We start from the raw sequence: 21,039 nt of genomic DNA, 5'->3' as shown, positions 1-21,039 counted from the left end.
GATGTGTGTGTATGTACTGTATGTATGGTGTTTGTATGATGTGTGTGTGTATGTACTGTATGTATGGTGTATGTATGATGTGTGTATGTACTGTATGTATGGTGTATGTATGATGTGTGTGTGTGTATGTACTGTATGTATGATGTGTGTGTGTGTGTATGTACTGTATGTATGATGTGTGTGTGTGTGTATGTACTGTATGTATGATGTGTGTGTGTATGTACTGTATGTATGATGTGTGTGTGTATGTACTGTATGTATGGTGTGTGTGTGTGTATGTACTGTATGTATGGTGTATGTATGATGTGTGTGTATGTACTGTATGTATGGTGTATGTATGATGTGTGTGTGTGTATGTACTGTATGTATGGTGTATGTATGATGTGTGTGTGTATGTACTGTATGTATGGTGTATGTATGATGTGTGTGTCTGTACTGTATGTATGGTGTATGTATGATGTGTGTGTCTGTACTGTATGTATGGTGTATGTATGATGTGTGTGTCTGTACTGTATGTATGGTGTATGTATGATGTGTGTGTATGTACTGTATGTATGGTGTATGTATGATGTGTGTGTATGTACTGTATGTATGGTGTATGTATGATGTGTGTATGTACTGTATGTATGGTGTATGTATGATGTGTGTGTATGTACTGTATGTATGATGTGTGTGTATGTACTGTATGTATGGTGTATGTATGATGTGTGTATGTACTATATGTATGGTGTATGTATGATGTGTGTATGTACTGTATGTATGGTGTGTGTATGTGTGTAAATGTACTGTATGTATGGTGTGTGTGTATGTACTGTATGTATGATGTGTGTATGTACTGTATGTATGATGTGTGTATATGTACTGTATGTATGGTATATGTATGATGTGTGTATGCACTGTATGTATGGTGTATGTGTGTGTATGTACTGTATGTATGGTGTATGTATGATGTGTGTGTATGTACTGTATGTAAGGTGTATGTATAATGTGTGTATGGTGTATGAATGATGTGTGTAAGCAACATGTATGTATGATATGTAGAGATATGTGTAAGCTAGAAGGATGTATATATGATGTGTGGAGATGTATTATGCGGGGGATCTGGAGGCGGCAGGTGTGTATATGAATGATGTGTTTATGTATAATGTGTGTATGTATGCATTATGCATGTGGGGGGAGGTGTGTGTGTATGTATGATGTGTGTATGTACTGTATGTATGATGTATGAATGATGTGTGTATATACTGTATGTAAGATGTATGAATGATGTGTGTGCATGAATGGTGTGTGTATGAATGATAGATGTGTGTAAGCAAGATGTATGTATGATGCGTGGAGATGTATTATGCGGAGAGATCTGGAGACGGCAGGTGTATGTATGATATGTGTTTATGTATAATGTATGTGTGTGTATGATGTGCGTGTATATGTATGTATTATGCATGTGTGTGTGGGAGGGGCGGGGGGGGTGTAGGAGGCGTTGGGCATGTGTTTGTATGATGTGTGTAAGCTAGATGTGTGCGTACATGTGTGTGTATTTGTGATGTGTGTATGTATGATAGATGTGTGTAAGCTAGATGGATGTATCTATGATGTGTGGATGTATGATGTATGTGAATGTATGATGGATGTGTGGATGATAGATGTAGGTATGAATGATAGGTGTGTGTATGTATGATAGATGGGGGTATGCTGTGTATATGTATCATACATCTATCATACACGCAAATATCATAACCATACATCTACCATACATACACCAGTCTCATACACATCTATCATACATAAATACATATACTGTTCATCAATGTGGGGGGACAGGAGGTGATAGGGTATGGGTCTGACTTTGGGGTCTGGAGAGTTTGGCAGGGGAGCCTAGAGCAGAATTCTGGGGTCTGGGGAGGGGGCAGAGGAGCCTGGAGAGGACTTAGTGGTCTAGGGAGGGGGGGGAAGAGGAGCATGTAGGAGGACTTATGGGTATGGGAGGAAAGAAGGTTTGGAACAGAGGAGCTAGGAGGAGGACAGAGGGGTCTGGAGGAGGACAGGTGTGATTCAGCTAAACTGAGAAGAAACAGTGTGTAACAGTATTAGTATTATTATTATGGAGGGATTATTATATTTGGAAGGTAGTGTGTGGCAGGGTTATATTCAGAGGGTACATCATATAGCATGGTTATTTTTGAGGGTTTATATTCAGGGGCACAGTGTGTGGAAGTATTATTATATTCAGGGGTACAGTGGGTGGCAGTATTACATTCATGGGCACCGTGTGGTAGTATTATATTCAGAGGGTATGGTGTGTGGTAGTATTATATTCAGAGAGCACAGTGTGTGGCAGGATTATATTCAGGGGTAACAGTAGGTGGCAATATTTTATTCAGGGGGAACAGGAGGTGGCAATTTTATATTCAGGGGGAACAGTAGGTGGCAGTATTATATTCAGGGGGTACAGTGGGTGGCAGTATTATATTCAGGGGTACAGTATTTAGCAGAATAATAATGATTATTGTCTTCATACAGAGGATGAGGATCTACTGACATAGTGAGGAGTTAATGATGTCCGGGTGTCAGACTCTGCAGAGAAGAAGGAGCTGGAAGAAGTCCTTGTGTCTGAACCAGTTGGAGAAGAAAAGAAAAGACAACAGGGAAGACATCACTCAGGTCACAGATATCACTGTGTATTCTCCTGACTGTCCCATCAGAGCTGTAGTCAATTGTTAGTTCTGCAGTGATGATAGGTGACGATGTACCCTAATCTGTGGCTCTCCATCTGTTGCAAAACTACAACTCCCATAATGCCTGAGGCTCTCCAGACATGATGGGAGTTATAGCTTTATAACAGCTGGAGAGCAACTGGAACCAAGGTGATAGGCGGGGGGTCCCAGCAGTTGCACCACCAGTAGAAAAATTGGCTGCTTATTCTTAAATGCCTATGTGGCCCTGCCTGTCAGTCAGTCACTTATATCGTTGTGTATTCTCCTGACTGTGTCCCATCAGTGCTGTAGTCACTGATATCTTTGAGCGGCCGAGTAAGCGGTCGTCTGGGATTGGGGAAGCAGGTTGTCAGGTAATAGAGGGGCCCTGGGAAAAGTTGATAGAGGGGCCCTGTGGTTTCTAGCTACCCCCCTGCCCCATACAGATACAGAATAATTACCATTGTACACAGACAGTGGTGACCCCGGCTGTACACAGGCTGTGCAGACCATATAAGTGATTATATGCAGTTACATCTGGTGATTCACAGCTGACGTCTTCCCTAATTAAAGTCGTTTACTTTCCTATTTCTCCTCCATCCGGCCCAGACAGGCATGATAATTTTGTCTAGCCACAACTAGTATACACAGGACATTTTAGACTTTTCCAGTACCTATTGCGCTCCATACACTAGTAATAATTCTCTTGGTGTCTAAAACAGTAGAGTGTGCTGAGGAAGAGTAGGTAGATCCCCAACATTAGGTAGCTAGGTCACTCCAGAAGGTAGACTGGTCCCTTCATGTTGTTTTTCCATTTACACAGGTTTCCTGAGAAGGTAGGTGCCACCTGTATGTAGGTCCCCCTGTAGGTAATATTTCCAGTAGGTAGGTCCCTCTGAATATAGTTGCAGCCCCCCCATATATAGTAGCAGCAGCCTCCCATATATAGTAGCAGCAGCCCCCTTAACCCCTTAAGGACCCTTGACGTACGCGTACGTCATATAGAATTCCGGTCCCCGCGGGGATCGGACCGGGAAGCCTGCTGAAATCATTCAGCAAGCATCCCGTGCAAATTCTCAGGGGGGGGGTCATCAGACCCCCCCCCCCATGTCGGCGATAATCACAAGTGAATTCACACTTGCGATTTGCACAAATCCGGGTCATACGGGTCTATGGTGACCCGGTGACCAAGAAAATAAGGGGGATCGCGGTTGTCCAAGACACCCACGATCCCTCTGAAGGGATAGGAGTGAGGTGGCAGGGGTGCCACCCCTCTTCGCCCTGCTATTGGTCGTATAGACGCTACGACCAATAGCAGATCGGGGAAGGGGGGGAGGGGGGGTTAACTTTCACTTTCCCCGTTCTGCCCACCCACAATAGGTGGGGCAGAACGGGGAAACGACAGAGGATGGGGGACGAAGATCCACTTACCCATCCATGGCGGCAGGGCCAAGATCAGGGACAGAGATCAGCGACAGAAGAGGAACGCAATGCGGCTCCCTGAATCCTACGGAAGCTGGTGAGTTGCCTAGCAACATCTGGAGGGCTGCAGTCTGAGACCACTATACAGTGGTCTCTAAACTGTAGAACTCCAGATGTTGCAAAACTAAAACTCCCAGCATGCTCAGACAGCTGTTTGGGCATGCTGGGACTTGTAGTTTTGCAACAGCTGGGGGGCTACAGTTTGAGACCACTGCACTGTGATCTCCAAACTGTGGCCTTCCAGATCTTGCAAAACTACAACTCCTAGCATGCCCACACAGCTGTTTGCGGTCTGGGCATGCTGGGATTTGTAGTTTTGCAACATCTGGAGGGTCACAGTTTGGAGATCACTGTGCGGTGGTCTATAAACTGTAGCTCTCCAGATGTTGCAAAACTGCAGATCCCAGCATGCCCAGACAGCAAACAGCTGTCTCGGCATGCTGGGAGTTGGAGTTGCGTACCTCCAGCTGTTGCATAACTACATCTCCCAGCATGCCCTTCGGCGATCAATACATGCTGGGAGTTGTAGTTTTGCAACAGCTGGAGGGAAACTGTGTCTCCAGCTGTTGCAAAAGTACAACTTCCAGCATGCACGGTCTGTCAGTACATGCTGGAAGTTGTAGTTTTGAAACAGCTGGAGGTTTGCGCCTCCATGCGAATGTACAGGGTACATTCACACGGGCGAGTTTACAGTGAGTTTCTTGAAGTTTAAGCTGCGGCAAATGTTTCGCTGCAGCGCAAACTCCTAGCGGGAAACTCGCCTTAACCTGCCAGTGCGAATGTACCCTAAAAACACTACACTAATACATAATAAAGGGTTAAACACTACATATACACCCCCTTACACTGTAAACCCCCCCCCCCCCCCAATAAAAATGAAAAACGTATTGTATGGCAGTGTTTCCAAAACGGAGCCTCCAGCTGTTGCAAAACAACAACTCCCAGCATTTCCGGACAGCCACTGACTGTCCAGGCATGCTAGGAGTTTAGCAGCAGCTGGAGGCACCCTGTATGGGAATCACTGGCGTAGAATGCCCCTATGTCCACCCCTATGCAATCCCTAATTTAGTCCTCAAATGCGTATGGCGCTCTCTCACTTCAGAGCCCTGTCTTATTTCAAGGAAACAGTTTAGGGCCACATATGGGGTATTTCCATACTCGGGAGAAAATGCACTACAAATTTTGGGGGTCTTTTTCTCCTTTTAACTCTTATGAAAAGGAAAAGTTGGGGGCTACACCAGCCTGTTAGTGTAAAAAAATAAAAAAAAATTGCTGGTGTTGCCCCATACTTTTTATTTTCATAAGCGGTAAAAGGAAAAAAAGACCCCCAAAATTTGTAACGCAAATTCTCCTGAGTACGGAAATACCCCATATGTGGGCGTAAAATGCTCTGCGGGCGCACAACCACACAACAAGGCTCAGGAGTGATAGCGCACTATGCACATTTGAGGCCTAAATTGGTGATTTGCACAGGGGTGGCTGATTTTACAGCGGTTCTGACATAAACACAAAAAAAAGAAATACCCACATGTGACCCCATTTTGGAAACTACATCCCTCACGGAACGTGAAAAGGGGTATAGTAAGCCTTAACACCCCACAGGTGTTTGACGAATTTTCGTTAAAGTTGGATGGGAAAATGAAAAAAAAATTTCACAAAAATGATGGTGTTACCCTAAATTTTTCATTTTCACAAGGGAAAATCGGAAAAAAGCCCCCCAAAATTTGTAACCCCATCTCTTCTGAGTAAGAACATACCCCATATGTGGACATAAAGTGCTCTGCTGGCGAACTACAATGCTCAGAAGAGAAGGAGCGCCATTGGGATTTTGAAGAGAAAATGTGTCCGAAATTGAAGGCCATGTGTGTTTACAAAGCCCCCATAGTGCCAAAACAATGGACCCCCCCACATGTGACCCCATTTTGGAAACAACACCCCTCATGTAATGTAATAAGGGGTACAGTGAGCATTTACGCCCCACAGGTGTCTGACAGATTTTTGAAACAGTGGTCCGTGAAAATGAAAAATTTTATTTTTCATTTGCACAGCCCAGTGTTCCAAAGATCTGTCAAATGCCAGTGGGGTGTAAATACTCACTGCACCCCTTATTAAATTCTGTGAGGGGTGTAGTTTCAAAAATGGGGTCACATGTGGGGGGGGGGGGTCCACTGTCCTAGCACCACGGGGGCTTTGTAAACGCACATGGCCCCTGACTTCCATTCCAAACAAATTCACTCTTCAAAAGCTCAATGGCGCTCCTTCTCTTCTGAGCATTGTAGTGTGCCAGCAGAGCACTTGACGTCCACACATGCGGTATTTCCATAATCAGAAGAAATTGGGTTACAAATTTTGGGGGTCATTTTCTCCTATTACCCCTTGTAAAAATGTAAAATTTGGTGAAAAACCAGCATTTTAGTGAAATATTTTTTTTCATTTACACATCCAACTTTAACAAAATGTTGTGAAAAACCTGTGAGGTGTTAAGGCTCACTATACCCCTTTTTACGTTCCTTGAGAGGTGTAGTTTCCAAAATAGTATGCCATGTATTTTTATTTTTTATTTTTGCTGTACTGGCACCATAGGGGCTTCCTAAATACGACATGCCCACCAAAAACCATTTCAGCAAAATTTGCTTTCCAAAAGCCAAATGTGACTCCTTCTCTTCTGAGTATTGTAGTGCGCCCACAGTGCACTTGACGTCCACACATGGGGTATTTCCATACTCAAAAGAGATGGGGTTACAAATTTTGGGGGGGCATTTTCTCCCATTACCTTTTGTAAAAATGGTAAATTTTGGAAAAAAAAATGCAAATTTTTTTTCCATTTACACATCTGACTTTAACAGAAAGTCGTCAAACACCTGTGGGGTATTAAGGCTCACTGTATCCCTTGTTACGTGCCTTGAGGGGTGTAGTTTCCACAATGGTATGCTATGTGGGTTTTTTTCTGCTGTTCTGGCACCATAGGGGCTTCCTAAATGCGACATGCCCCCCAAAAAACATTTCAAAAAAATTCACTCTCCAAAATCCCATTGTCGCTCCTTCCCTTCTGAGCCCTCTACTGCGCCCGCCAAACACTTGACATATACATATGAGGTATTTCCTTACTCGAGAGAAATTGGCTTACAAATTTCATGGGGCTTTTTCTCCTATTACCACTTGCAAAAATAAAAAAAAACTGGGTCTACAAGAACATGCCAGTGTAAAAAATGAAGATTTTGAATGTTCTGCTTCAATTTGCTGCTATTCCTGTGAAACACCTAAAGGGTTAACAAACCTTTTGAATGTCATTTTGAATACTTTGAGGGGTGTAGTTTTTATAATGGGGTCATTTATGGGGTATTTCTAATAAGAAGGCCCTTCAAATCCACTTCAAAACTGAACTGGTCCCTGAAAAATTTCGATTTTGAAAATTTTTTGAAGCCCTCTGATGTCTTCCAAAAGTAAAAACATGTCAACTTTATGATGCAAACATAAAGTAGACATATTGTATATGTGAATCATTATATCATTTATTTGGAATATCCATTTTCCTTATAAGCAGAGAGCTTCAAAGTTAAAAAAATGCAAAATTTTCTATCTTTTCATAAAATTTTTGCATTTTTCACCAAGAAATGATGCGAGTATTGACAAAATTTTACCACTAATATAAAGTGGAATATGTCACTATAAAACAAACTCGGAATCAGAATGAAAGGTAAAAGCATCTCAGAGTTGTTATTGATTAAAGTGACAGTGGTCAGATGTGCAAAAAATGGCCGGGTCCTACAGTGAAAATTGGCTGGGTCCTTAAGGGGTTAAGGTAGTAGCAGCAGTAGCTCCTTTAGGTAGTAGTAGCAGCAGCCCACATTAGACAGTAAGTAGCAGCAGCCCCTTTTAGTTAGTAGTAGTAGTAGCAGCAGCCCCCTGTAGGCAATTGTAGTAGCAGTACCTTTTTGTGGTAGAAAAAGCAGACCCCATTAGGTAATAGTAGTAGTCCCCTTTAGGTATTAGTAGTATTAGCAGCCTCCTTTAGGTAATGGAAGTAACAGTCTCATTTAGGTATTAGTAGAAGAAGACCCTTTTAGATCGTAGTAGTAGCCCCTTTAGGTGGTGGTAGTAGTAGTAGTAGCAGAAGCCCCCTTTAGGTAGTGGTAGTAAGATCCCTCTTTTGGTGATGGTAGTAGTAGTAGCCTCCCTTGACATAATTAAAGCGTACCCGTCAGATCCAACAAAACATTTTTTTTTTAATTCAGTACCTAATTCAGTACCTAATCCTGACCATGTACATCATTTTTTTTATGTGTCTATCACCTTTATTAATTTTTTTTATAGCACTTAATTTAGCTCACTAGTCTGAAGTCCTCTCAAAGGGAGGGGGTGTGGCCTCACTGTGCAGGTCTCCGCCCCCTCCCTCAGTATGCTGTCTGCTCACATCTCCCCTAGCATTAGCAAAACTACAACTCCCAGCTTGTCCTCACTGACAGTAGCGGGACACAAGCTGACAGTGGGAGGATTTTTCCTCCAGCTGTGAGCCCTGCACTTACAGCTGTCAATCAAGGAAGTGTGTCCATGACATACGTGATGATGGATGGACACAGCAGGACTAGTATGTGTCCAAGCACACAGGGGGGCAGTTGTTTGACTGACTTTTTATGCATTGGTTGGTTCTGCATGCTTTACAACATATCAAAAGTTTTTGTATCTGACAGTGCCCATCAAAAACTAAAAAAACTGCAGCATGGCTTCTGCTTTCTCCTTCTCCTCCAGTCTGTGCTCTGGCGCATAATGACGTCACTCATGCGTGTTCAGGGAAAGGATGTTCAATGTCTTCTAAAGGAATTAAGTTGGCTTTACAATGTGTCATCCATCTCTAACTTTTGCAACATTACTTGTAGTTTTCATGCAGAAATACCAATATTAACCCTGTGTAATAGGGACGTGTCACTTTCTAATAATTGCATTTTGGCTATTTTAGGACATTACCATGCTTTGATCTAAATCATTCTATTGTAGCTCTGGCAGCATGTTTAGGCTCATTGGGGAGATTTATCAAAACCTGTGTAGAGGATGAGAGGTGTGCAGTTGCCCATAGCAACCAGATTGTGCAACTCTTCCTCTACATTTCCTCTTCCTCTACACTGTCCTGCTGAAAAATGAACCTTCCTCCCAGTCTCAAGTGTTTTGCAGACTGCATCATATTTTCTTCAATGATTGCCCTATATTTGGCGTAATCCATATTTCCATCAATTCAGATTTCCTTGTACCTGCTGAATAGAGGCATCCCCACAGCATGATGCTACTACCATGTTTCAATGTGGAGATGGTGTGCTTAGGGTGATCAGCAGTGTTGGGTTTCCGTCACAAAAAGTAAATTTTGTTTTCATCTGACTACATTTGAAGTTTGTCACAAGTCATGTGGGAGACTTTTACCAACAGCTTTCTTTTTGCTACTCTTCCATAAAGATCAGATTTGTTGAGTGCATGGCTAATAGTTGTCCCTTGGACAGATTCTGCCCCCTTAGCTGTTTGCAGCTCTTCCAGAGTTACCATGGGCCTGCTGGTTGCGTCTCTAATTCATATTTCACTTGCTCAGTTTGTCAGTTTAGGTGGACGACCTTATCTTGGTTGGTTAGCGGTTGTGCCGTATTCTTTCCATTTTCTGATGATGGATTTTTTGGTGCTTAGTAAGATTTTCGAAGCTTAAAATATATATTTATTTATAACCTAACCCTGCTTCTCTACAACTTTATCCCTGACATTTTTGGTCAGCTCCTTGTTCTTCACGCAACTGTTTTGTCAGTAATACTCTCTACCAAACCCTGACGCCTTCACAGAACAGGTGTATTTGTACTGAGATTAAACTACAGACCGGTGGACCCTATTAACTAATTATGTGACTTGTAAAGGCAATCGTTGTACCAGATCTTTGTTAGGGGGTTTTACTAATCCACATATCCACTTAGCACTTTTCAGAATTTAATTTGGAAACAAATTTAAAATCAAAGGAATATTTTCTCCCACTTCTAAATGATCCACTATTTTGTGTTGATCCAGTACATAAAATCCCAATGAAATAAATTTGAATCTGAGGTAATACCATACCAAAATTTTGCAATGTTTAAGGGTTTTTATTTGTGCACTCTGTGTATGGTTTTAGATATTATAGTTAAAGCTTAGAAAGTTCAAGCTCTACTATAACCGTGTGAAATAAAGAAAAGAAACTTGGTTTAGTGGACTTTACATGCCTGTGGTCTTTGCTGTACTGAAAGCTCACAAAAGTTCTGCAATTCTCTGCACCCTCTACCGATGGTTATTAAAAACCATCAGAATAAAATACACAGAAACGTTGGTTTTCTTACGTACTTAAAACACACTTGCATACACATATTTCTGTGAATTATAACCTGTAGAGGTTTCCAACCTTACTTCTCATTTTGTGAGAGCTAGAATAAGCAGTATGAGCTTTGGCGAAACATTTACAGATATGAAACTGTTGGTTTGGGTAGCTACACTTTGTTCCCAGGGTTAGAAAAGAAAAGTCTGGAGAATGTGTTCTGCTTACTATTGATGATAAAATTAAAGCGGTAAATTTACTATACACACTGATTTGCTGTAATGTATTTCTTTCACCATTACAAACTTTGTAAACTCTGGGCAACGTGAGTCCAATTTTTTCAGAAACCTGGGGGGGGGGTTCAATTTCAAGACCAGGTTCACAAAATGGCCATATTACCATTGCATGTCTTGGCCTGACAGTGGACCTGATAACCAGAACTGCCAGCTGTGATTTCAGGTCATAAAACCTGCGATCAAACCAAGACATGTAAACTTGGTGCTGCTACACACTAGTGTCAGCAGCAATCCATCTGTTCACATACAAGCAGCCACTGTTGTTCACGGATTTAAAGTGGCTGCGGTGCCTGCTCAAGATCAGCAGCACAGGCTGCATCCACTTTAAATTAGTAAGCAGTGGTGGCTGCTGAGAATGATAAGTGACACCCTCGACATGATGCAGAGGAGCTGAGCAGAAGGACGTAGCCTGTGAGACCTGCTTAAACGCAGAGCCTGCACCTGAGCCTGGTGAGATGCAATAAAAAAAAGTGGGATCAGAGGGAGGAGAAGGGGGGTGAAAGATGTGGCATGTGGGGTGGGGGACAGGGGTTGGCATGAATGAAATGGCACAAGGGAAAATCAGAGTTCATCTTTTTCAGTATGACTAGGTCTATATGGATTTTTAGCCTATGACATGTCATCGAAGAAATTAAATATTTTAATTCACTTACAGGCAGCTAAGCTTATTAGTAGAGCAGATCTGGAGCTCTAATGACAGGTTTGTGACGTGCATGGAACAAATTCATCAAATGTTGCACAGCATTTGATAAATGTCTTGCAGAGCTGAATCACCTAAGCATGGTGCTAGTTTAGAGGCTTTTGTAAGGCTGGTGGGAGTTAGTCTGAGTTAGTGTGTAAAAGAGGCCATGTGCAACAAATTTGTGACTTTCCCAAAAAGTGGCACTTGATAAATCACTAACCACTGCATAAACTCTCCTAAAGCAGTGGTTTAATTCTGAAATGTACTTCATAAAAAGTTGCATGGAAACCGGCTGTGACAATTGATGAGACATATTAAACAAAGTAAACAGTTTGATGAATTCCCCCCATTGACCTACAGAAGAAAGATAATGTCCCAGATTTATCAAATTGTGTAAGAGAAAAACTGGAGTGATTTTCCCACAGCAACCAATCACAACCTTCATATCTAAGGTCTGTTAGAGTGAAAGCTGAGCTTTGATTGGTTGCTATGGGAAAATCTCTCTAGATTTTCTCACACAGCTTGACAAATCTGGGCCATTTTCTTGTAGGCGATATAATTACAATGATACCCAATTTACACAGGTTTTTTGATATTTACATAAAAGTGTACTATGTAGAAACAAACCCCCCAAAAGTAGCAAAACTGAGTTTTTTGTTTTTAAATTTCCCCCACTAATATGCTCCGATTTTGCTGTAGATTTTGTATTTTCTCTACATAGTGTTGCCTAGATGGCCTGAGAGATATAGTTGTCTAATATTTCCTCAAGTTCGCCCAAGAGAAAGGTTGACCAGAATAGGGCTGAATGACCGTTTTTATACGGTTAAAGGGATACTCCATACAGTATGCGTAGAATCTGAGGGGGTGGTGCAAGACACAGGAATTCTCAATCCTCTTTTCTGAATAGTGAATTTTAGATTATTTAATTTTTAGTTTTTTACAAACCTGTTCCATCATGATCTTGGTTATGAACATAAATATTTTCCTTTTAGATATGCACTTCATTAGTAGTTCCTCTTCTGATGTCTCCGATACATTATCAACCAAAAACTCTATACGGCCCTCATGAAGTCTGTTTCTGACCATTAGAGTGGACACATGCACATTTGTGGACTGCTGGAGGTCATTTTGCAGGGAAATGACACAAAGGCGGAGGTAGCGGTCCTGCTGCTGGATTGTTGCCCTCCTACAGCCTCCTCCACGTCTCCTTGTAGCGCCTCCATGCTCTGGACACTACGCTGACAGACACAGCAAACCTTCTTGCCACAGCTCGCATTGATGTGCCATCCTGCATGAGCTGCACTACCTAAGCAACTTGTGTGGGTTGTAGACTCAGTCTCATGCTACCACTAGAGTGAAAGCACCGCCAGCATTTAAAAAAATGACCAAAACATCAGCCAGGAAGCATAGGAACTGAGAAGTTGTAAGGGTCACGGCAGGGGGTGGATCCCCTGGGCCTGTGTGGATGATGACGTGAGCCGTGCCAGGGAGCAGAGTCTAAGGTGCCGCTGGTTTTCACCAGAGCCCGCCACAAAGCGGGATGGTCTTGCTGCGGCAGGCGGCACCCAGGTCACTACATCTGGCACGACCCGTCCACACAGGTTGCTGGGATGAAGCGTGGCACAGAACGATACAGTCAAGATGTGGTCAGGATAACTGATGGACAGGACAGGCAGCACAGTAGCAGGGTAAGGACACGACACGGAACAAGGTTCAGGTACACGGATAATAGGAACAATGGAACACAAAAGTTTTCTCTCAGGCACTAGGGCAACAAAGATCCAGCGGGAAGTGATGGGTGGTGCAGATATTTATAAGAGAAGGTGCAGGTGAATTCACTAATTAAGGGTGCACTGGCACTTTAAATGTAAGAGCTCCGGCTCGCGCTCCCTAGGAGGTGGGGGCACGAGTGCCGGGACTGAGAACAGGGAATGCCAGGGAGGTGAGTGAAGGGCTGGGACTCGCATGCGGGTGTGTCCCACTATGAGAGTCCCAGCCCCGCCGGCAGCAGGTACATGAAAGGAGAGCGCTCACGGCTAGCGTGTCCGGCCGAAGCGCTTAGATTACAGAAGTGGTCAGTGGTCACCACCTGCAGAACCGCTCCTTTATTGGGGGTGTCTTGCTAATTGCCTATCATTTCCTCTTGTCTGTTCCATTTGCACAACAGCATGTGAAATTGATTGTCAATCAGTGTTGCTTCCTGAGTGGACAGTGTGATTTTACAGAAGTGTGAATGACTTGAAGTTACATTATGTTTTTTTTAAAACATATTTTTATTGATTTTTATCAACTAAACAACAAGTACAGGTAAGAAAACTTTTCCAGCAGACCACTCCCCTCCATATCCTTACAGGAACAGATTACAGAAATCGCCATAAAAGCTGTAGCATACAAATTATTCGGGGACAGGCAGGCCCACTGAAAACAACCGCCCAAAAAAACACCACACAACAGACAATACTTTCCCCCACACACACACACAAATTCTCGGAGCTCCCATGATAGCTAACGAATCAAAGACTGCGAGGCTCCCCTAACTGGGGGGTCAGTAGAGACATCCAGCAACACCCAGGGCACCCAAACCTTATGAAATTTTTTTGGGCAGTTCCTACTGACATTTAGTGCGTGGTACAAAAGAACATACTTATTGACAAGAGCTATCCACCGGGTCAGGGGAGGGGAAGATACATCCTTCCACGCCATCACTATCACCTTACGGGCACAAAACAAGAGAAACCGGACCAAACTGCGTCTATAGGAGCCCGACACCAACCCATTAACAACCCCCAGTAAACACACCTCCGGCGTTAAAACGAAGGGTAATTCCAAATGATCCGACAGGAACTTCATAACCTCCCTCCAAAAGGGCACAACACAGGAGCAGGACAAAACCGCATGAAAGACAGTGCCCCTCTCAGTCCCACACCTGAAACATAACTCTGAGCCAGAAACCCCCATCCGACAAAGTCTCACCGGGGTATAATACAAGCGGAGGACAAACCTGGATTGAATAAGCATATCCCGAGCACTAACATACCTGTATAACGTATTAGTCAGCGTCTCATAGGAGCCACCGGATCAGCGTCCTCTGCTTTCTCAGGGAGGCCCACCAGCCTGACATTTTTGCATCTCAGTCAGTTTTCAAAGTCATCAGCTCTATCCACCACAACCCGAAGCGGTCGCTGCAGGTCAGAGATTTGCTGAGGGATAGGACGGAGTGTGTCTTCCTCCGTCGAGACCCTGTTCTCCATTTCCGTGGTGCGTTCTCTCAGCTTATGTGTCTAATGACGCAAAATGACAAACTCCTGTTTAAGCTCATCCACTTTAGTGATCATAGAAGTGTGACAAGAAGTAATGGTGGACAGATTTTCAGTAAAATGGAGGTCCAACAGAGTCCTATCATATGGCATCTGGGCAGGAGAGGAATGAAGTGACGGATCAGCTGGATAGCTCGCCCCTTGCCCACTCTGGAGAGGCAAGGCACTGCCCGAGGGCTCTTGGGTTGTTGAAAACTGGCTTAAGGACCTGGCTGCATTGACTGCCACTTTAGTAGATAAGGGTGTCTGTGCCACAGAGTCCCGTAGGGAGTAGCCACTAGCCTCAGGGTGACCTCCATCAGAAGAATCATCATCGTCCATATTAGGAAGGAATACTCCAACACCTGACTTATTGCGCTTAGACTTGCCCAGAGAGCCTTCCATGAGGAGACCCTGACAACCACTCGAGGAGTATAAGCAAAGGAAAGGACCAATCGCAGGGAGACCAGCTCGCGGCCCCCAGACACCCCGCTCCCAGCAAGATAGCAAAAGGTCCCACAGCACAGGGGATAGCAACAATGGGCTGAGTCTCAAGGGGTGATCCATGACAAGTGGAGCAGAGACAGTCCAGTACAGTGAGGGTTAAAGGGGCCTGCAGCAGTGCCAGAGATCCCACTGCAGCCCACTACAAAGTCCAGCAAGCCCCAGCAGAGATGAGGAGCACAGTCTCAGGGTCAGGTACCCCCAGCTTAATATGGGTACTCACAGCAATGTCCAGAATAGAAGCCAGCCTTTAGACCCCACCGTCAGCCACAGCAAGAATCCAGGCCTCTCTCTGCTGCTCAAGGAGCAGGGGTTGCCTAGACAACCGGACCGACAATAGGCCCCGCCCACGAAGGCCAATAATGGCGGCCGCACCACAGAAAAACTCCATGACCTCCCAGACCTGCAAGAATCAGATGGGGAGACCTCCGGCACCTCACCGCCGCATCCAAGCCTCGACAGGCCGCCGCTGGCTGTTAGCGTCCCGGCACCTCCTCTTCCCGGTCACTGCCACAGCCCAGGCACAGACGCTGCAGGGCCTCCGCCGGCACCAGAATAAAGCAGCAGAGAGGAGCGCCGCAGTCCAGAGCGTCCCTAGCCTTCAGAGGTATCCTCCGGTCAGTGGTACCGTGGGTCAGGCGGGAAGATACAGGATAAATAGCAGGATAGCCGACAGGGAGAGCGGGAGTTCGGCAGCGCACGTCCGCTCAGCTCCCCATGCAGGCCCCGCCACCCTACATAGTGTTGTTTAAGTGTTCCCTTTATTTTTTTGAGCATTTTATGTATCAATGTTGCAGGGAAAAAGTCAACATACAGCTGATCATTTGAGAATCTTACAGACTGAAAATGACAGGATCTTGAGAAATAAGGACAAACAATTTACCTTTTGGATAAAAAAAAAAGGTAATGATCTATTAAAGGTTAACAATTAAATACAATTTAGACATTTTGGGGGAGATTTATCAATACTTGCGCAGAGGAAAAGATGCCCAGTAGACCATAACAACCAATCAGATCGCTTCTTTTATTATGCAGAGGCCTTGTTAAAAATGAAAGACGAAAACTGATTTTGTTGCCATGGGCAACTAGACAACTTTTCCTCAGGTTTTGATAAATCTCCCCCTTTATCTCCTCTACATACACTGGTTGACAACAATGGTTAAGATTCTCAGAAAATATTTGTCATCTGTTATATTTCTATGTAGCTGCAATACAATACTACATAAGCCTGTGGAATACATTGATATGTGTAGAGGAACCTTTCTGACAGTAAGAGATGGACAGGTAACAGAACCATGTAGATTTAACCTCTTAAGGACGCAGGACGTACCTGAACGCCTTGCGTCTGGTCCCAGTCTATAGCAGGGGGTCATGCAGTCATAGCGGGTCGGTCCTGGTGGCTAATGAAAGCCGGGTACCTGGGCTAATAGCGTGCGGCACCGATCGTTGTGCCGAGTGCTATTAACCCTTTAGACGTGGCATTCAGTTGATCGCCATGTCTAAAGTAACAAAAATACACTCCCGGCAGCTCAGTCAGGCTGATCGGGACCATCGCGATGTCCCAATCAGCTAGGACGCAGCAAAAGGATGCCTTACCTGCTCGTCCGATCGGCGATTGATTGCTCCAAGCCTGAAATCCAGGCTTGAACAATCGACCGCCAATAACACTGATCATTGCCGTGTTAATGCACAGCAATGATCTGTATAGCAGATCAGTGTGTGCAGTGCTATAGTCACTAGAGGGGGCTATAACACTGCAAAAAAGTGAGAAAAAAAGTTAATAAAGATAATTTAACCCCTTCCATAATAAAAGTAAGAATCCCCATAATTTTCCCATAAAAAAAAACTGTAAATAATAATACGAGTCCGAACTATCGCAATGTCCCAATCAGCTAGGACGCAGCAAAAGGGTGCCTTACCTGCCCTCCTGCGCGTCCGATCGGCGATTGATTGTTCAAGCCTGGATTTCAGGCTTGGAGCAATCGACTGCCGATAACACTGATCATTGCCGTGTTAATGCACAGCAATGATCTGTGTAGCAGATCAGTGTGTGCAGTGCTATAGTCACTAGAGGGGGCTATAACCCTGCAAAAAAGTGTGAAAAAAAAGTTAATAAAGATCATTTAACCCCTTCCCTAATAAAAGAATCACCATAATTTTCCCATGAAAAAAAAACGGTGTAAATAAAAATAATAGTCCGAACTATAAAAATATATTGTTAATTAAACCGCACGGTCAATGACGTATGCATAAAAAAAATTCCAAAATCCAAAATAGCGTAGTTTTGGTCACTTTTTATATAATGAAAAAATGAATAAAAAGCGATCAAAAAGTCAGATTAATACAAAAATGGTAATACTACAAACTTCATACTGTTACTGGGCTTCCATAGAGGGACATGGGGCTTCTACAGTTCCATACATTCCTGAATTTATGCATTTTTTTTTTTTGATGAATGTTGTACAAATCTGAAAAAAAATTGTGGCATATGGTGTATTTTGTACAAACAAACATGGGGCTCAACTACTTTTAGACTCTGTATACATTGATTAACTTTAATTTACTGCTAGTTGTCAGTTTTGCCCAAAGACTTCAAGAAGCACAAAGTTCACATATTAAAACTGGAGACTGGGGTGGTTTTCCAGCAATTCAGCCTTTTACCTTACCTGTTGACAAAGCGAGTGATATTACCTTATTCAATGGAAAAATGAAATGCCTTCAGGGTGGCCCAGTACCCTGCAGAATAGGCTGTCATTTGGTAGTCCAACAGCTTTGTTCCCTATAATTTCCTTTTATCCATAGAGAACATCAGGTAGGATAAAAACTGTGGAATTGGGAAAGAGTCAAACACACAGCTAAATCCCAACAATACTTAGTAACCAAAACCAATCAAATGTCTTTAAAGTAAATCATTATTTAACCTCTTATATTCTTTTTCTAAAGAAGTATTTCTAGGGGTCAGAACTCTTTTTCTGGTAGACATTGATATTAATAGATAAAAGGGACTATAATCTAAGAAGCGTGCTGCATACTATTTTATAACTCAGTTCAAAGTACAGTAGTTTGCATCTAAGCCCTCTCTGGCAGTGGCTGCAGTTTTATTCTCACTTCTACAACGCACATCCACTGTATTTCTGACAGGAAATAACCTACATTTAGGATTAGCACAGGGATAGTTAGGTAGAACACCCCCCCCAAAAAGAACAAGCCAACAGCATTATCTCATAACAATTTCAAAGACATTCAGGTTTCGTGGATGCAGACAGATGAATCCAGTAGAATGCACTCTGTCGTCAAGTAACGAAAGGATTAAAAATTCACAGCAATTTTACAGTTTGTGCCTAGAGTTAAAGTGTACCTGTCATTAGCAAAACACTTTTTATATAATGTAGAATATCACATTATATATATATCTTCGTAATATACAGTGGTTAAAAAATGTGTATATTTTTGGCCATGCAGCTATTGTCTGTGTGTCTCTATGAGGAGTCCAAATATAGGAAGTGAGGGTGGACAAGCAGGGCTCTGCGCACCGAGGACAAGCAGGGCTCTGCGCACCGAGGACAAGCAGGGCTCTGCGCACCGAGGACAAGCAGGGCTCTGCGCACCGAGGACAAGCAGGGCTCTGCGCACCGAGGACAAGCAGGGCTCTGCGCACCGAGGACAAGCAGGGCTCTGCGCACCGAGGACAAGCAGGGCTCTGCGCACCGAGGACAAGCAGGGCTCTGTGCAGTGAGGACAAGCAGGGCTCTGTGCAGTGAGGACAAGCAGGGCTCTGTACGCTGAGGACAAGCAAGGCTCTGTGCACTGAGGACAAGCAGGGCTCTGTGCGCTGAGGACAAGCAAGGCTCTGGGCACTGAGGACAAGTCTTGGATTGTACTTATTGGGGGGAATTTATCACTGTATATAGAGCTTTTTTTTGTCTTTTTTAATGCAAAAATTTGCACAAGAGTTTTTTTGCGTCTTTATTTTTTTGCACAAAATCTGATCGAATTATTCATAGCCATGTCTACGGTTAAGTTTACCATAGAGCACTTTCTACTGTAGAATCAAATTTGTTAACTGCGTGGTTTCTTTTAAACGCAAAAAAATGCGCAAATGAACTTTTCTTGCGCAAATATACACCACCTCCGAGGACACCAACCAAAGTTTTCTAAAGCATCTGAAAATTATATTAACTATTTTGAGACAGTTAAGAATACTACTCCCATCATGGACAGACTCTGTCCATGATGGGAGTTGTAGTCCAGGGGCTGAGGTGCAGACCACACCGGGTCATTCTCCAGAGAGCCGCTGCGATCCGCATTTATTAACTGTAAAAGCCGGCGACACATGCGACTACACTGCGCTGCCCACCGGCTCCTGTATACTGCATCACATTTCATAATCAGCTAGCTTCTTATCTTTTAAATATATGTAAATGCAGGTTATTTGTAAATGCAGGGCATATACATGACATGATGACTACCTGAAACATTGACATAAAAGAAAACCAAAAGAAAATTGTGATAAATGTTTTTGTTTTTTTAATAGTGAATTAAGTGTTTTTTTAAGATGACATTAAATTAGTATTTACAATATTCTGTTTCATTTAAAATCTTAGACTCAAACTTCTAATCTACAATGACACAGTGGTATCACTCCACTCCTAAAGAACAAAAGACAAGGCTAAATCCAAAAACACATGTGAAGGGATTGTAAAAAAGCCCCAGCGATGACTATGAGTTTGTTATGCTTCTCCTTCTACCATGGTCTCATTGAAAATGAATCCAAGAAAGGCACAGGGTAACGCTGGCTGTCTCTTCTCGTAATCCTTTAAGTACAATAAAACTGGTCGCTATACCCATCATTTAAATACAGATCAGTTTCTCACTTTATTACTTCATGACAATGAAATGAATTTACATTATTTAAGTACCATTGCAATGTGTGCAGTATATAACAGAATCGCCAATATTCCTTTCAGAAAAAAATACTTTTCACTATATATATATATTTCTTCTTATGTATAAAAAAAATAGACAAAACACAGAACAGAGACATGGTATAGGCTAAAGATCCTGCTTAAACTTCATCTACAGTAGTAACTCCCAAATCAACAGACATGCTGATATACTAATGAAGTGCAAATATCTTTGGAGTTTCCAACAAAATATATTACAGGAACGTAAGACAGGAGAAAAATAAAATAAAAAGGCAAGTACTTCAAGTACGAGGAGCAAGTGGTCCATCTTTAGTGTTTTTATTGGCTAGCAGGAAGCTATTTACTTCTTCCGCTGAAATACGTTTGCTAACATTGCACCGGATGTTGTCAGCTGCCCCATTTTGTTCAAAAACTTGGTCTTTGTATCTTCGCTCACAAGGCTTGCAGCAATCGACATGGAACTAAAAGAAAGATGTACAAAACAGATAAGACAAACTGATGTAGTGCCATGACCATAAGTAAAAATAATTCATTTTATTCAACTCCAGTTCATCTACAAGACAAAGCCTTACAAATTATGGAATTTAACCCTTATGAGTACAACATACTCCTCAAGTGACGTTCTAAACATATGTGATATATGTTTAACGCTTCTTTAAACTGATCTGAAATTCTTCAAATGAGGTCTGATGTATGCCAGTAGAACATGTTGAAGGCCACCACTGCAGAACCTACTCTTCCAACACTGACAGAACACAGATGTCCGGATTTATTTAAAAGAAAAAAAAAAAAAAAAAAAAAAAAAAAAAAACATAGACCTCTGGCATATATAAGAATTATACATA

At 42.9% G+C, this 21,039-nt stretch overlaps 1 protein-coding gene across 6 annotated transcripts in view; it reads right to left on the bottom strand.

Moving 5' to 3' along the window:
• Nucleotides 1–19,779: 19,779 nt before the first annotated feature.
• Nucleotides 19,780–21,039, bottom strand: part of RELCH (RAB11 binding and LisH domain, coiled-coil and HEAT repeat containing) — a 173,100-nt gene continuing 171,840 nt past the window's right edge. For all 6 annotated transcript variants that reach the window (XM_056520987.1, XM_056520988.1, XM_056520990.1 and 3 more), the window contains one exon: nt 19,780–20,655. In XM_056520987.1, coding sequence (XP_056376962.1) covers nt 20,535–20,655 — 121 coding nt within the window. In that variant the 3' untranslated portion in view covers nt 19,780–20,534. The remainder of the gene's footprint in view (nt 20,656–21,039) is intronic.

The sequence above is a fragment of the Hyla sarda genome, chromosome 5 (genome assembly GCF_029499605.1).
Source record: "Hyla sarda isolate aHylSar1 chromosome 5, aHylSar1.hap1, whole genome shotgun sequence".
Lineage (NCBI taxonomy): Eukaryota > Metazoa > Chordata > Amphibia > Anura > Hylidae > Hyla > Hyla sarda.
Note: the sequence above shows the minus strand (reverse complement) of the source record. Positions and strands in the feature narration are given on the sequence as shown.